This window comes from Python bivittatus, unplaced genomic scaffold (genome assembly GCF_059951505.1).
Source record: "Python bivittatus isolate LINGU-HERP-01145 unplaced genomic scaffold, Pbiv_v1 ctg000610_np1212, whole genome shotgun sequence".
Classification (NCBI taxonomy): domain Eukaryota; kingdom Metazoa; phylum Chordata; class Lepidosauria; order Squamata; family Pythonidae; genus Python; species Python bivittatus.
Window position 1 is genome coordinate 52,728,556 of NW_028277088.1, and position 18,556 is coordinate 52,747,111.

At 43.7% G+C, this 18,556-nt stretch overlaps 1 protein-coding gene across 2 annotated transcripts in view; it reads left to right on the forward strand.

The window, feature by feature from the left end:
* Positions 1–18,556, forward strand: part of HECW1 (HECT, C2 and WW domain containing E3 ubiquitin protein ligase 1) — a 153,061-nt gene that overhangs the window by 31,246 nt on the left and 103,259 nt on the right. For both annotated transcript variants that reach the window (XM_088150014.1, XM_088150015.1), the window contains one exon: positions 8,889–8,983. In XM_088150014.1, coding sequence (XP_088006140.1) covers positions 8,889–8,983 — 95 coding nt within the window. The remainder of the gene's footprint in view (positions 1–8,888; positions 8,984–18,556) is intronic.

Sequence of the window (18,556 nt, forward strand, 5' to 3'; positions counted from 1 at the left end):
AGAGTCCCCTGGACTGCTAGGAAGTCAAACCAGTCAATCTTAAAGGAAATCAACCCTGATTGCTCATTGGAAGGATTGATAATGAAGCTCAAGCTGAGATACTTTGGTCACCTAATGCGAAGAGAGGACTCTTTGGAAAAGACCCTGATGCTGGGAAAGATTGAAGGCAAAAGGAGAAGAGGACGGCAGAGGATGAGATGGTTAGATAGCATCACTGAAGCAATGAGCATGAAACTGAGCAAACTCAGGGAGGCAGTGAAGGACAGGAAGGCCTGGTGCAATATGGTTCATGGGGTCACAAAGAGTCGGACACGACTTAATGACTGAACAACAACAACAAATAATCTAAGTAGCATGGATATCAGTGCCAAATTAAATTACTATTATTATGTCCTATGTGTGTGTGAGGGCTCTTTGTTTTCCAAGACTGGAGACACCACAGGATAGCCAATCTGTACAAAATGCTTTATTGCAGCACACACCTTCCCCAACAACAGACTTCTGCTCTCTGCACATCTAGGACTTGCAAGGTGATGTTGTCACGTAAATATGTCTTTAATACTCAGTCCTTTAATACTTAATTCAAGCAAAAGTCTATAAAATGTATAAAGTCTATATAAATATATAAAGTCCGTAAAGTGGCATACAACCTTTGCCTTTTTCCAAATATTCTTGCACTAGTTGAGATGAGGTGCTGCTTCAGGGTGCTTGTTCCTCTTCTAGTTGCTACTGAGCTCCCAGCAAAGCTCCCAGCTCCAGGCAGGACTCCCACCAGATATGTTGCTCACCCCAACCTGTGGACCTGGCAGTTGAATGATAGTCCTCTTGCCTGTTTGTAATAGCTGCCAATCTTCAGACATCGCCTCCGCTTCCCTGTCTATAGGCGGTTTGCTTGCCTTACATGCACACCCTCTACACACAGCTCCTCCTCGCTCTGTCTTAACGTTTGCTTTTCTAAGCTAAGAGCCTGGGTGGGGTTGAGGCTGCCTCTGGACATCGGTGCATCCTTGAAAACGCCAGGGTGTGCTGGCTCAATTATCACAGGCAGCTGGAAAGCTGTCCTGGATGCTTGTGAGCAGTCAGGGAAAGGAGGGAAATGGGGTGAGAAGCATTTCTGCCCGGCTGCAGCTTACTTCTCCCAAGCAGAGACAGCAACCCCACTTCACTCCCTTGCAGTATGTTAACATCATAACTTTCCTGTGTAAGAAAGATAAAAAGGATTGTATAATTTAAATGTTTTGAGAATGGAAAGACAACATTTTTTAAAAAGGAGAAAAACATGAATGGACACTAATTCTGTGACATGTATATGGGCATTGTCTTAGGTTTGCTAAGTTTATGCATTTCGATAGTGTTAACCTCTATAAAAAGTTTACACTTTATCAATGATAGTTTCATCTGGTTAGTTTACTACTACAGTATTGAATTGAGGCATCCCATGGAAATGCAAGTCCTAGCATTATTCTCTTGTTTCATATCCAGATTCAAGTGCGTAACTTTTTAAAACCCAACAAATCACAGGTGGTTAAGTGACTGTGGCTGTACTCATTCAGAGCTTGATATTTTATTTATTAGAACATGATATGTTAACCAATCTGGTAGCACTAATTCAAAGGAAGCAATGATCTTTGTTACCTGATCTAATAAATTATAACTGGGAAAAGAAAAACACAGGAACCAGGTTTTGAAGTAGTAACTTTTAAGATTTGAGGCTGGGAATTAATTGGGTGAGCCACCACAAATTGCAGCATGGAAGTGAAAAGAGCTACTGAGACTTGGGCTAAAGCTTCCAGTTCAGACTTAGAAAGTAAGGAATTAACTTTCCATGCTTTCCTGTTAACTTTCAAGCACCCTGCCCAGCTGGATTCTTATTCTGAGTGAAGTTTTAAGCAGCTTTGTCTAGACCAGTGTTTCTCAACTCCAGAATTGTGGACTTCAACTTCCAGAATGCTGGCTGGGGAATTCTGGGAGTTGAAATCCACACATCTTCAAGCTGCCAAGGTTGAGAAATGCTGGTCTAGAAGATGCTGTGAATATTTCTCATGGTGGCCCTGTAAGAACTCCTCTGGCTCCTCCTTACCCAATGGGGACCTGGTCCTCAGGAAACAGGCTGCTGGGCAGCTATCTGCAGCCACAGATAGGTAGTAAGTGCAGTAAGGTAGTACAGGTAGCACAGATAGGTAGTAAGTGTAGAAGTAAGTGCACTTCACTGCCCTTATTGCCACAAGGTAAGCCCTAATGGAGGCTCTTAGCTGTGCTGGGTTGACTTCACACTTTGTCTCTCTCCAGTGGTGCTCTAGGTGTCTCTCATCTCACTTCATCTCTCAGAACTGCTTGGTAAACCATGGTACTCTGCAAGATCTGTGTACACCAAGAATCCGCATAGGCGCAGTTCAGTCCAGCACCCCCATTGCTTGCTCATTCCAAGCCACAACAAGGGCATTGGCCAAACTATGAAAAACTCCAAGTTCCCTCTGAAACCACACTGGGTCCATCAAGCACCTGGGCTGGGCTGATGGAATAGGCCCCACCTCCCTGCAGTGAGGAGCAGCTGCAGAGAACTCTTGGGCCAAAAAGGAGTGATCTGTCTATGGCAAAGGATTGATGTTAACATTCCCCAAATCCGATCATGATGCCACTGGCCTGAGGCAAATGCCAGAGCCAATGTGTGACCATCCGTATGAGTCGGACCATGAATAAGTTGGACCAGGTCCATAGCTGCCATGTTGGCCATGGATTCCTGTGCTACCTCAGACTCTGGTCCAGAAAAAACAGGTTGATGTCCTCCAGAACCATAAGCCTGGGGAACTCCATCATCAAATCAGACACAGAGTCCAGAAACGCAGGCAGGGATGCTGCTACACTGTAGAGAGGAAGGAAGGTGAGCAGAAATTTCCACTGATTTCTACGGCCCAGCCTGAAAACATCTGGTGATGTGTGAAGTAGGGCTGCTTGCAGCCACTAGAGACTGCCAAATAACAACAGCCAGTCCCGCACCTCTTCCCTGGAGTTGTGGCTGGTGCCACACCCAAAACCCAGGAGGGCACGTTTCAGAGAGGGAAGCCCACCTCAGTCCCCAACCAGGTTTCAATAATGTACTTCTTAAAAGTGAAAGGTACTTTTAACAGGCTAATTGGTTGGAGGCAGTGTCCATTTTTCAGAAATATCTGTTGCCAAAGAAGTAGGGCATCACAGAGGTTTATGTCTTTTGCATGATATCATTGCACAAATAAAATAAATTGCAGTGTAAATCTGTAAGACAAGGATTCACTGGTACTTTAGTTTTTGTTCTTGACTTCTACCTTGAAATGCTTTTGCACTTCCCTGCAGTTAACTGGAAGGAAGCTGCACTGAATTTAGTGTGATTGATTTTTGAGTAGACATGTTTGATATTGTACCTGAGGATTACAAATATAGATGTATTTACAAGGAAATAAGCATTATTAAGTACAAAAAGATTTACTTCCTCTATGCACAGAATTATGCTATAAATTTGCTACTTGGCCAAAATTAGCTTTTTAAGTAAAATAAGCCAATGTGCACAAAATGAACCAGAGGGTTATTAATTAATTATAGCCAGATTGCAGATTAGGACCCGTGCAGAGATTGTCCAGACCTTTTCAGAGAAATAATCATGTTTTACAAATAACCTTTCTTGGATCACTTCAGAGGTTGTTGAGTCTGACACAATCCCTGCATCTGGCATATGGTTTGGAAAAAATGCAGCTGTTGTCTCTGAAAAGATTCTTCTTCTAATATAAAACAATTTAGTCCCCTCTTCATGTGCTTCCTCTATTCTTCAACAGAAAAATGATCAGTGCCCTGCTGTTGTTGCAACTGTTCCCTGCTATGCCTAATGGAAAGGATGTAATGTAATGCAGCCAGCAGTTTGCTTTTTAAGCCCTTCTGCCTCAGGCAGCTGACTAACACAGTGTTTCCTGAAGATGTCTCTAAAGCAGTGTTTCTCAACCTCAGCACCTTTAGGCTGAATGGACTTCAACTTCCAGAATTCCCCAACCAGTATGTTGGCTGGGGAATACTGGGAGTTGAAATCCATACATCTTAAAGTAGCTGAGGTTGAAAAACAGTGCTCTAAAGCTGCCAAATAGAAGATCATGAGAGGCCTCTGCCTCTTGACCAAACCTTTTCACCATCTCCAATCTACAGAAAATGAAGATTGGCTGCCATTTGCATAAAGAACGGGAGAGGGATTGACCTTTCTCTCACCGAGCATCTCTATGACTTTTTTGGCACTAGCAATCTGTGTCTTTCAAGTAGAACTGTAATACCTTGTCTCAGCACTTTGCCTCTACAGTATTTTTTGTTTTCATCTCTGAATCTTAGAAACTATTTGCTCAGAACATTTCTACCATATTCCCAATTTGCATTCCCCATTTGATTGAAAACTGGCCCTGCTCTCCTTTTCCTCTGCTTCCTTGGGTGGCTCTTCTCAGTGTCCAAGATACCCTGTCTGTATGCTTTCCCTTGTGATTCAGACAACACATAGTAGTGCGGTCTGAACAATTTTGTTGGTCATTGAATCCAACCTTCCTCCTGCCACCTCTTTCCACCATGACAGTTTATGCTATTTTTTTCTCCCCTTTTCACTGCAGCTGCCACAGCTGCACTAACTGTCATGCACCAGATCTTTGGAACAACATAATTAATGGAGACGCTGAGTTCCCCACCTCCAGTAAATAACAATTTATTTCACATTACTCATACATATAAACTTGGGCACCATCTGGATCTAGAGCACAACCCATGGCCACAGAAACAATTTTAGTGGGGCCATTTGAAATATATATCAAAATATTTGTTATTGATATATGGGGGGGGGGGACTTTTATTGCTCATTTCAAATCTCAGTTTGCTTGTCCTGAAAGGTCTATAACATGGTGGAAGAGTCTCTTTAGCACTTCAGCTGGAGTCAAGATGGAATAGTGGGAAGGATCATTTGCACATCAGATACACCCTCATTTGGAACATTCTTTTTCTATCATGCTCCTTTAAAATTGCAGTGATGTACAGGTAGTCCTTGAGTTACAACCACTCATTCAGTGACCATTCAAAATTATGACAGCACTGAACGAGAGTGACTTATGACTACTTCACGAAATTGTGGCTGTTGCAGCATCCCCACAGTCACATGATTGCGATCTGAGCTCTCAGCACCCGGTTCGTGATTACAATGTCGCAGCGAGCCACTGTCACTTAATCACCATTTGCGACCTTCCCTTCTGGCTTCCCACCAGCAAAGTAAATGGGAAGCTGGCAGGAAAGGTAGCTCTTATAACTTGCTCCTGCTGCTTTTTCTCCCAAGGAGCCTCACTACAGAGTACGAGATCCCAGGTTTCTCTGTAGCGTGCTCCTGCACACAGCACCCCTCCACCTGCCTGCCTGCAGCAACAATGGTCCACCCACGCTCCCCAGGGCCCACCTGTGCTCCCCAGTACCTGTCCGTGTCCCTCACTGGCCCATCCATGCTTCCCAGCTCCTACCCACAGCCCTCACCAGCCTGCCCACATTCCCCAGTGCCTGCCTGTGGCCCTTGCAGGTTCGCCCGGGCCCTTGCCAGCTTGCCCACACTGCCTAGCACCCTCTCACACTCCCTGGTGTCCACCCACAGCACCCCCTTGTGGCACCCACACATCCCCTGCGCTCCTTATTGAGACTCCCGCCTCTTCCTGCTTAACAACCTCCATGTCCTGGTATTATGACAGCAACTGGAAATGCCAGGATTGCCGTCAATAAGCGATGTGGTCATGTGGTGTTGCTTAGCGATGGCATCCCAGTCCCAACTGCCGTCGTAACCCGATGACTACCTGTATTTAATAATTTCCCATTCTTCCACTAAAAATTACAATTCCAAGCAACTTTGATATAATTGTTAAATCATCATCCCAGCCTCTTAGAAGACATATGTAGTCTTGGGGACTCAGGCTCTGCACGTATGTTTTAAGGGATCTTTGAAACATACTATGGTGTGGAATGCTTTGTTCTGTAAAAGAAAAGAAACTGAATCCCATTCATTCTAACTTGCCCATTTTTATATAAACCCTGTTTCTATTCCAGTTTTGCTAACCTAAACTCTGTAGATGCTCCCATTGTGAAAAGTTACCCATTATTCCATTTTAAAATGAGCAAAAGTCCTGCCTGTGGTTTGGATTTTTCTTTTTCATATATTAATATTTCTCAGTTCACAATTTTAAGCTCTAATTATAATGCCAGAAATGTATCATACAGAAAGCAAATTTTCTCTCCGTCCATTGTATCTCATCATCTTATTTACAAGTTTCCTTCTGCCTTTCAAAATTTGTATTGCTTGCATGAGAATGAACCTAAAATCAATATATTAAAAAAAAACAAAGCAGAACAGAGAAGTATAGAAAGATGTCTCGTACAGTTAAGGGTGTTGTAACTTAATAGGTTTCAAACTTTCTGTGTTTGAAGAAAGCATTTTATATGAATATGGCTGATGGGAAATCCCTTGAGTTTCTCTACTGCTCTGCTTCTAAGGATTATAGATCATATTTAGGACATATCTTTTATTCATATTGGGTATGCTTTCCTGTGACTGTAAATTGCAGAACAAGATCAGAACAAGTTTACTTTCAGAGGAGCTTGTTCACAATTCCTGATTTTCTGATGAAGAATCATGTACTTCCAAGCAGTTCCTAAGAATACAAACTGTGCTTACTAAGATACTGTAGATTAAGCTGTACATTTTTAGTGTTCCCATCAGTTTATAGCAAAATATTACTAGTTTTTGTTTTTTGTTTTTGGTATTCAGAATATTTACATGCTATATAGCAGGCTACTGTAGTCAGTTGCCATTCCAGTACCAAAGAAATCTATATCAGGAAACTCTGTTGCATTGGAAAATCAGCCTCATCCCTGTTATGCATGAAGCAGCTATTTTGATATCACCAGCTTTTTTATCATGGTTTATAGCTAAGTAAATGCTGTGGCGACTGAGCTGTTAAAATTGCTATAAAGAAAAAAAAATGCCTTCAAGTCATACCTGACCCCTGGTAATTTCATGCACAAATCCATGCAGTTATCTGGGCAGTATTTTTGGAAGTAGTTTGCTGTTGCCTTCTTTCAAGGGCTGAGAGAGAATGATGGCCCCACAGTCTCCCACCTGGCTTTCATGCCGTCAAGAAAATTAGTAAATTAAAATTCAGTCTGAGCTTACAGTTTAGCATAACATGTGCATTTAAAGTGAAACATGATTGCATTCTAAGACAGACCCAACAGTTGATGCTCCTTGATATACCAGCCTCCCCTACAAAAATGCTCTGATACAAAAATTGAAACCATATCATATGTGCCGCTTAAGTGCCCATTGTGCACTCAGTGGTGAACAGATCTCATATTACCAACTGTCAAAAAAGGTAACTGCTCTTCTGATCATGAAGTTACTATTCTTCTTCTATTCAGCCAATTTCCAGATACTTCCAAGAAGGTTGCAAAATTTCTATCAATAGCTATAGAAGTCATTTTGTGCCTTCTTTATACTATTAATTGTTTCAGGCCTGTCTTGTAACTTTATATCTACATATAAATATTTGATATATTTTTATGATTGGTCTTGGACTGTAAACAAATAAACCAAAACTGAAAATTGCTGCTCCTCCACTGATGCTTGATTCATAGTTATGTACTCAGCTGCACTGATCTAATCATTGTTTCAGATCAGTAGAAGGCATAGGTTACCTTTTAATTGTGATGGAACATTTAGAATTGTACTGTAAATGCATTTTTGGTTCTCATAAAATGATTGTCATATGGGAGTTCACCTATTTACAAAATGATACTCATTTACCAAAGGAAAGTTGGTGAGGTTGTTCCATGCCATCCTCTCTAACTTTTTACAGCGTTACTTCAGCATATCTTTCAACTCAGCTTATATTGTGTTGGGGTTTTTTTGACGGGGGCGGGGGGGGGGCAAATGGACACATTTCCAAAAAAACTCTGAGTAGCAACCAAACACTGTTTTTATTCTAAAATTAAAATTAGAATAAAGTTATTCTAAATTTATTCTTGTAATTAAGAGTATGCTACAAGTGGTGCTTTGCTTTAGAGCTTGCCAGCTTCCACTTTGTTTTTATTTAAAGTAATCTTTTAAAAATTCAGGTGGAAAAGGGAACATGACAAGTGCTGAAGGAAGTGTCCATGAACACATTAGCACAGGCACCACAATGCAGGTATAGAACTAAAGTCTTAATGGGTTTTCTTTTTCTAATTCATTTAATTCTATTGCCTGATTTTAGCCATGATATCATCCTTCTGCAACAGACATGATGAAGTCATGGACATTTGCCAAGTTTAATCATATTCAACAGCCTTGTGAGCAAGCTAATTTGGTGAATGTGAGGAGGAAAAGAAGGGAAATGATGCTGAAAAACAAGACCTGGCATTGTAAAAGACTTCATGCAGAAGTTTGAACATTTTTCTATATGTTAGTATGAACCAAATGTGTCTTTTTCAAAGCAAATACTAAAATTACACAGTGTTCAGCAGAACTTGATATTGTGCCGAACAAGGAGCCAGAAATATGGAGTCAGGTCTTTATTTTTTCAGAAATAGTTTCCTAAATTATGAATATTTATTATATTTTTATCAAATTATCTCTTACTCCCTGACCCCCATTTACTCGCCATCTCATTTGAACAAATTAGCTTGGGTATCAAAAGATGCAATAATTGCAACTTAAAAAAAATAACTTTTTAATTTGAAGCATTAAATTTTATTTAATTTGAAGAATTACTTGAATGCATGAATAGCAACATTATGTACTCAAAATGAATTTTCCTGTACCATGATTTGTTTAATTCAACAGATATAATTAAAAGTTATTAATCCAAGATTATTATTTCTTTTAGCTGAAACAAAGATCTGCTTCAAATATTATCATGGAGTGAGTGGGGCACTGCGTGCAACAACTCCCAGTGTGACAGTGAAGAATAATGCAGTTCCTGTGAGTTTTATGCTGGCTTCTTGATTATGATCATCATTAGTTTGTGCTGTCTTTTGCTTATGACTATGATTCTGTGGTATCAGTAGTCTTCATCTTTAAATTTGGGCTTACTGAATTGTTGCATTCTGTAATTCACTGCCAGTTTCTCTTCTCTGTGTGTATTTTGTGATTTCATACAAGTGTGAAAAAATACCGAGATTTTTGTGAAGGTTGCAGAATCTGAGCATTGATTTGTAACTAAAAAAAGAACATTTTCTAGCCCTTACAGCTATGAACTTAGGCTCAAAAATGTATACCATTTCGATCTATACCATTGAAACCGAAAATCAAGGGTAACTGAATCTCTTCTCAGTGATCAGAAAGCATGTTCATATCCCATGATAAGCAGAAAACATTATGACAAATACACTTGATATGTATGCGTCTTTACGGTTCACACACATGGGTTATGTACCTATCCACATTCCTAAATATTACAGAATTATTTGGCCTCCTGCTGAAACTCTTCAGTTTCTCTTCAGCAGTGAGGTGACAATGCATTCATCCTTGAGCATTTTTGAACTTCCCAATTTTGCTCTTTTCCCTCCTTTTTTCTCTTATATTCTTTAATCTTCCTTCCAAGCTGCCAGAGGATCTGGTCCTTTAGAACAAATTTACCTGAGATGACCATAAACTTTATTTTGTAGCATAGCCTGGTATTTACTAAGCAGGTTAATACCGTCATTTTCATTTGTGAGCATTCTCTGGGAGCAAGTTTTAGGGGGAGCAGACTCCAAAGCTATTGTAGCCCAGGCTACGTGTAGTTTATTTCTTGGAGTCCCAAGACCAATCCTAAAGTGAGCTACACTGATCAGATGTCCACACTAAGTTCAGCTTCCATATGATAATCCCTGGAGAGTTGGGGGGCCACCAGGTTGCCTAGCCCCCTTTTATTCTTGCAAGCTTTCTGCCATTATTAAAAAGCTGTGCCCAGTCGTTATTTACCTATAGTTGAGTGGTTATCTGTAAATTCATACAGTTCACCCTCCTACTTTGGGCCTGGATAACTTTACTGTCCTGTATTAGTAACTGAAGAGATACAGCAGAAGCATCACTTTCTCATGTGATAGATATGAGGGCAAGGCTTCCACCAAATTATTCTAAAAACTCTAGAAGGTTCTGAGCAGAGCTCTACATAGGCACATAAATCATATCTGAATTTACAGGTAAGTGTTCAAATAAAAAGCCAGTTTTAATAGCTTTGAAGACTCCATTTTTCCACACCATAGAGCACAGGCTAGGTTTTGTTTTTTAAAACACCAGCTGCACACAGCTTTGCTATTTGATCATTAAATGCTTTGCTTAGATCTTCTGATGCTTCGATTTATACTTGCATTGTTCTAATAATGGGTAATGAGTAGACGAGCACTTAATACATGTGATGCCTGCCATTTTATCTAACACTTTTTCATAATTCAGAAAATCATTTTGAAATGCTATTTAAATAATTATTTTCTCAAATATGGAACTGAAATCTTTCCATGAGTGACTGATCTTATGGAAGCCAGTTTGCATGATCATCTGTTTTTCTGAGAAGGAGGAATCTCATGAATAAATCAGGTCATCTGCTTCTTATACAAGAGGATTCAGTTCTTCACAAAGATTCTTCACTTTGTATTCTAGTGCCATCTTTAGCTGAATGTATCCATTAAAGATATCCCAATTTTTTTGATAGGGGGCACATTTGGAATATGGATAAAGCTGCCATGAGGAGCTTGCCCTTTCAAATAGGCTGCCATCATGGGCATAGCTAATCACAAAACAAAAGGGTGAATGGGTTATAAAATGTGTCATTAGCAAGGGAGATATTTGTACATGCAATAGTATACCCAGGCACTCCATGAGGATTCCCAGTGAACGCTATATTGCAACAAATCATTTTTGTGATACGTTTGTTTGGTTTTTGTGTGTTTGAGTCAGTTTTTGACTCCTGGCGACTGCCTGGGCTAGTCCCTGCAGTTTTCTTGGCAAGATTTTGGAAGTGATTTGTGCGGTTTTGCTGTCCGCATCAGGGTGGGCCACTCATGGGGTCTCGACAGGCGAGAGTGAAGACAAACACGCAGGTTTTCCTCGAGGTGAGTGAGCCCAGAGCGTGTTCTGAACTACTCTTTTATTGGGTATTACAAGTCAGGAAGCAGGTGGTGGGGGCAGGTTGTGGGGGCATATAGCCTTTTATAGTCATGCAACAGCTTTAAGCAACACTATTGGTTTATTCTATGTTTCCTGTATAGCCTGTCATGGTTATACGTTTCCCTACTTGCTTACGTAGCATCAGGTATGTCTCAAGCAGTGATCGCCTTATCGTGCTTTTAGGTGCTTTTATTATCTGGTGCCTTCCCTCATCCTAGGTTTCTGGTTCGTGTGCTGGCCACTGGCCTGGCCACACTGCAGAAGCCTGAATCAAGTTTCTGATAAGCAAGCATTTTATTCCAACATCTCCTCCGTTTTTGTTTTAAAAGTAAAACTGGTGGATTCCAACTCTTCGTCAGAGTCTAATATGCGGAGGGATGCTTTTTCCATATTTTCTCCAGACCGTATTGGTTGGTAATGGTGGCGTTCCAGTACCATATTTTCCAAGGCACCTATTTTAGTTTCCACAAATTTTGTTAGGCGAGATAAAATGCAGGGGCCTAATGTACATGCAAGGAGTAGCAATATCAGTGGTCCTGCTATGGTACCTATCAGGGTGGTCAACCATGGGGAAAAGTTGAACCAGGATTGAGACCATCCTTGCTGACCCTCCCTCTCCTTTTTACGTTTATCCAGGCCCTCCCTGAGTTTGGTCATGGAGTCCTGCACTATGCCAGAGTGATCTGCATAGAAGCAACATTCTTCTCTTAAAGCCACACATAACCCCCCCTCTTTTAGAAAAAGTAAATCAAGGCCTCTTCTGTTCTGCAAGACCATTTCTGAGAGGGAGGTTAGGGATTTTTGTAAGTGAGAGATCGAAGTTTCTATTCTCTCTAAGTCTTCATCGATGGCTGCCCTAAGGTGGTGGTATTGGACATACTGATTTGCAAAGGATGCTATCCCAGTTCCTGCTCCTGTTAGGCCAAGTCCTACCAAGAGAGCTACTGTGAGGGTGGAAATGGGTTCACGCTTGTGTCTTGTGAGTTCTGACCCTGAGTAAGTGTTGTAAACTTCTTCTTCTGTATGGTAGTATATGCGTGGCATGACCTGGACAAGGATGCAAAAACCTTTGGTGCTTATTACATGACCATGGGCACAGGCCGTGAGGCCTGTAGAGCAAGCCCACCATCCATCTGTGGGTGGTATGTAAAAGAGTGTTGTATCAACCTCACTATGTGTTGTGTTGCAGTATTGTTTATACTGTGTGGGTACCTGTCCAAGGCAGGTTCCCTTGCCTGAGATTGACTGCAATGTTTGTGAGCCATGTTTCCATCTGCATGCCTTGTCATTCGAGGAAGTGTTGTATGGAGAAACAAGCCCTACAGCCTCATAATATGGGGGTCGAACATCGTAGCAAAACCAGCAGGCTGTAGTAAGGTTGGGATTGGTGTCATTGACCATGTGATAGGTGGCTGTGACGATGTCCCAAAGGGGGTTCCCAGGGCGGCTCTGTGAAGGGGAAAAAGAATAACCGATGGAAGTAGGCGAACTTTTCCCGGGAGTGGGGGTGGGTTGTGGGGGTGGCTCCCTGCGGACTGGGGTTACTTCAATTTCTACTTTATGTTTACTATCGCGTGGGGGTGGCGCCTTACGGTTGGCTGGTATTGTCTTGGGGCCCACCGGTACTGGGGGTTCTATGGGGGTTTGTGTTAGGCGTATAGTAAAAATATTCCCCGGCTCCCCGGTTTTATCATGAACTCGGCCTCCCCAAGTGACCCCTGACTGCCACCCCGTGTGTCGTTTTCCCTCAGCAGTGAAAGAGATTTTAACCGGATTACAATTAACATATGTTCCAAATTGGTTTTGCTCACATCGTACGTTCTCACCAGTCCGTCTGAGTGTAATAAGATCACCTCTGAAAGGGGGGTTCCATGTTATTTCTCCCGTGGAGACGCAGCTCCAGTCCGCACAAAAGTAATCGTTTTCCCCACCACACTTCTTCCGGTATGTTGTTGCCCTGACATGGCCGGGGCAGACATAAAGGGGCCATCTCTTGATCCATCTGTGGCTAACCATACCCGGTCTGTTGGGAGAAGTGGTGGTGTCCGTCATCACACCAAAGTCAAAGTACAGGTCAGGAAACCAGGACCCCGGCACCGCCATAGATGAAGTGGAGTTCAGGATGTCTGCGTGTGCGTCCAATACCGCCCACGTTAGGTTCTGGGGTTGATGGGGATTGTGCTGCGCATAGTTAGGTGCGCAGAGGGCAACGCTCAGTAGCTGAAGGGCAACCGGGAACCACAGTATTCTTCCCAATTGAGGCAGATGTGACATTTTGACTGAGGCCCTTCCCTTGGTCTACCTTCTGTTGTCCCTGCTGTCCTCTTCCTTGGCCGTACGTTGAGGGTCAGCTTCCGGAGTGACACCAGTAAGGCCTCTTATGTGGGGAGGAGGAGGGGCGTCTTGGGCGTCCGGCGAAAGCGGGAGATGACAAGGACGGACGCAGCGACCAGGGACCCACAGAACCTTATCGGGAAGCTGAATGGCCGCGTAACCTCGACCCCAGGTGATGAGTTGTGCAGGCCCTCTCCAGGCGGGGTCTGGCAGGCAACGATAGTAGACAAGTGGTCGTTGGTGGTCAGCGGCAGGTTGTGAGGCAAAGTGACGACAAGCAGCAGAAGTGGCAGGTAGTCCGGTCAAGTTGAGAAAGTTAAGAGTATAGAGGCAAAGGTTGAGAATGTCTTGCACCGCTGGGAGGCTAGGGTGCCCTTTCCCCTTTGTTTCTATATATCTGTCAAGAGCATGTTTTAAGGTCTGATTTGCTCTTTCAATTATGGCTTGACCTTTGCTGTTGTATGGTATGCCGAATTTGTGTGTGATTCCCCATTTCTGGCAAAAGGCGGCAAAAGCACTGCCTGTATAGCCAGGCCCATTGTCTGTTTTAAGTTCTTTTGGGCGTCCCAGCGTTGCAAAGGTTCGAATACAATGATTAATAATGTGTTTAGAGGCTTCGCCCCTTTGAGGGGTGGCCATGATGAACCCCGAGTAAGTGTCAATGGAAACGTGTAAGTACTTCCATGGGGAAAAAGAAGCATATTGGGTAACATCCATTTGCCAAATTTGGTTGCACTCTGTCCCCCTGGGGTTAACTCCCATGGGCACAGAGTGCGCTTGTTTGCTACAGGTGGGGCATTGCTGTAAAATTGCAGTGGCCTCTGTAGCAGAAATTTTGAACTGCTTAATGAGCGCCTTTTTATTCTGGTGGAAATAGGAATGACTTTCCCACGGAGTGGGTGAGGAAAAGGCAAAAATGAGTGGGGAGGAGGATGCAGCCGCGGCCGCAGCGTCGGCCACGCTATTTCCTTCCTGGAGGATACCAGGGAACGGTTGGTGGCTACGAATGTGTGCAACATGGAAAAAATGAGTCCTTTTAGAAATGAGGTGTTGTAAGGACAGAAACAAAGATAGAAGAGTTGGTTCGATAGAGGGGGATAAGTAGGCTTGATAAATGGAGGAAATAATTTGGGAAACATAAAGACTGTCAAGAATAAGGTTAAAAGATTGATGAGGAAAGGCCTCAAAAGCAAGGATGGAAGCATAAAGCTCTGCCCGTTGGGCGGAGGATTGTGGAGGGGTGGTTTTTGTGTGCCATTGGCCGTCAATCTGCCAAGCGCAGGCGCCAGATTTTTTGCTGCCGTCGGCGAAGACAGTGACTGCATCATGAATGGGGAAAGGAGACATAGGAGTTTGCCAAATAAAGGGAGTGGTTCTGAGAAGTTGTACCCGAGGGTCTGGTGGTGGATGGCAAGAGACAGTGCCAGGCCAGTCAGCGAGGGCAAACTGAAGGTGGTCGCTGACCGCTAGCAGTGACTCCCATGTGGAGAGAGAGCAAGGAACATAAATGACAGAGGGTTCAACACCAGCTAGGGCCTTAGACCGCAGCCGACCTTTGGTAATAAGGGAAGCAAATTGAGCGGGTTTAGTAGTAAGCGTTGCACGAGGCGTGTGAGACAGGTGGATCCATTCAAGGATTAGCAATGAAGGTGTCACCTGAACCACCGCACCTGTTGGCAGTGTCAGCGTGTTCAGTAGGAGCAAAGAGAAAGGCAAGTTCTTTCATGCGATCCACCCATTTGGTACGTAGGGCCTGATTAATTAATTTTACAGCGTCCAATTGTTCCTTTTGCAAAGGGATGACATCTGCAGGTTGCTTTCCTTTAGTTAGTGCCGTGAATAAGGGAGAAAGTTGAATGGTGGAAAGACCTATGTAGGGGCGGATCCAGTTGATGGATCCCAAATATTGCTGTAATTGCAGCAAGGTAGGCGCAGGTGGCAATTGAATGTTCGGCAAACAGGGGTTAGCGTGTGATTCAAGCACCTTGTGTCCCAAATAATGAAAAGGTGATGAAAGTTGTACTTTGTCTGGTGCAATATGTAATCCTCCTTGTTGCAATATGTGTTGTAGGTGAGGCAATGTTTTTAAGACAGTACCTTTGGGTCCTGGTGCAGCAACCAGAATGTCATCCATGTAATGATAAACTAAAAATGACGAGTATTTATCCCTATAGGGTTGTAAAACCTGCGATACAAAGTATTGACACATGGTGGGGCTGTTCAGCATTCCCTGTGGCAAAACTTTCCATTGATAGCGAGAAGTTGGTTGAGAATTATTGAGCGCAGGTACAGTAAAGGCAAAGATATGTTTATCTTTAGGATGCAAGGGTACAGAGAAAAAGCAATCTTTAAGATCAATGATCATCATATCGTAACTTTGAGGAATCAAATTTGGATTTGGGAGGCCGCATTGCAGCGCCCCCATTGGTTTGATAATTGCATTCACCGCCCTAAGGTCATGAAGAAATCTCCATTTACCGGATTTCTTTTTAATTACAAAGACTGGAGTGTTATAAGGGCTTAAAGAGGGCTCAAGGTGCCCATTGTCCAATTGTTCATTGACCAATTGTTTTAATACAGTGAGTTTTTCCACTGTGAGCGGCCATTGATCTATCCAGACTGGAGTTTGAGATTGCAATTCCAGCCGCAAAACAGCTGAAACAGCCATTATTGCAAAATAAGCTTGGTTTGGAATTGGGACATCAAATCTCGTCCCCACAAGTTAGTATGTAAAGGTAAAACTACAGGCTTAATGAAAGCGGTAACAGGGCTTGTGGCTGACGTGACTGAGATCCAATTGCAGCTGATCTGAGCCGTCTGGATCCCTCCTACCCCTCTGACGGATGGGGCAGGGTCAGTAGGCCAATCGGCAGGCCATTCAGCTGAGCAGATGACCGAGACGTCGGCACCGGTATCTAGAAGACCGGAAAAAGAACGTCCATTGAGTTTAAACTTGGCTACTGGCCTTTTGGAGTTGACGTTTTGCTCTATAGTCATACAGTCAGAAAAAGTCTCAAGGGGGATCATTGTCGCCACCACATCTCCCTGTTTGATGGTTACCGGAGAATTAACCATAATTGCCAAGGCGAAATCAGAAAAGGAGTCAGCACTGCGCAAAAAGGGGGCAGCTATGACTCCTTGAGCGGTAAGGTCCAAGTTGGGGAAAACAAGCACCGGCATTTCGGGGGGCAATGTCAAAGGCGAGCGAGGCGATATAAAAAGATGATAAACATGAGCGGGTAAAGAATAGGTCACGGTCTCGTCCGCAGTCATCTCTACAGAGTGAGGGGACGGGTCCTCATTGGGTAATTCAGCCTTGGGGGTGGGGCTGGCTGCATGCCCCACAATCAGTTTCCCGAATTCTGCTGACTTTGATTAAAGGACCTGCATTGGTTGGCCCAATGAAATCCTTTTTTGCATTTTGGACAAACGGTCTTAGGTTTGACTGCCTGTTGGGAGAAACTGCGATGTGCGCCCCCTCCTGGTGCCCTGCACTGAGATTTGAAATGACCAGGTTTCCCGCAATTGAAGCAATTTCCGGCAGGGCGTGACACAGGAAGTGCGTCTTGTGGCGTGAGGGAGGAAGAAGAAGGCGGAAGCAAGGTTGTGGTAATGGCGGAGGCCAGCGCAGCCATTTTGTGGCTGGTGGTTCCGACAATACGACATGCTTGGAGAAAATCAGCCAGGGTGATGCCAGGTTTGTTAGCTATGGGCTGGAGCACCTTTTGACAGTCCGAATTAGCGTTTTCATAAGCCAATTTCATACACAGTTCACCTCTAGCATCTACGTTGTCAATTTGGCGTTCTAATGCAACTTGAAGGCGACTAATAAAGGAAGAATAGTCTTCTGTAGGCGATTGAATTATTTTAGAAAAGGTTTGCAAAGGTTTGCCCTGATTGTCATCAACCTTTCGTAAGGCTGCTAAGGCACAATTTTTAATAATAGGAAAAGCAGCTCTATCGGAGTTTTGCTGTTGTGCGATAGTGCTGATGGTGCCAGTCCCCAGGACATCGTCAGCAGTAACATTTTGAGGGAGTCCAGCATTTATGGCAACGGCAGCCTGTTTGCCGTACTCCGAATTCCAAATTACATATTGAGCAGGGGTTAAAATCATGCCAAAAAGCGACTGCCAATCTGCAAGCAGCATTTCCACAGCAGCAGTAGAAAGCGAAGTAAGCAAGCCCATAACATAACGCGACTGCAGGCCATAATCTCTAACAGCACTTTTAATCTCTTTGATTTGTTTATAATCTATGTGCGTATGCACCGGCTGGCCAGGAGCGCCCGCAGCAGCTCCGGCGGGCACCACCCAGGTCACCGGAAACATTGCACACGCTTCAAGATCCTCAGCAGAGAGTTGACCTGACTGCTGAGCAGTCTGCATAGCTCTGATTATGTGACCCCCCCTTTGAGGTTTTATAGTAAGGGGGGGACTTGGAGCCATGGGAGCCGTGGGACCATTGGCTGGATCAAGGCACCCAGAACCTGCTGACATGGGAAGTAAAGTGGCCGGAGAATTTTTAACAGAATCATACGGGGGTGGTATGGGTTCTGCCGGCATTTGGTTTTCGAATTTATGGTGAATCATTAAGCATTCCATGACCACACGCCATGAGGTCAGAATTTGGACCGGGGCCCTAGGGGCCGCGTGGAAGTATTCCCCCAATTTTGTCCATGTGGATATTTTCAGTGACCCTTTTTCAGGGTATGATGGACATTGTTGCCAAATGTAAGACAAAAGGCCAATTAATTCTTTGTTTTTCAAACGGGGAGGGTTTTGCCTCCGTTTGAAGAAATTTTAGAGGAAGATTCGGTTAATTCCCTCAATTCCTTCAGATGCGCTGTCTGTTGTTGAGAGAATTTTCCGCCCATACTTACGAATATCCAGCCGTGTTTCAGACGGGACGAGTGCACAGCTCCCCTCGAGCGAATAAGTAAGGACGGTCCGAGACGCACCTCGTGAAGTCACGCGATCACGTCGGGGTCACCACAATGCGGTTTTGCTGTCCGCATCAGGGTGGGCCACTCATGGGGTCTCGACAGGCGAGAGTGAAGACAAACACGCAGGT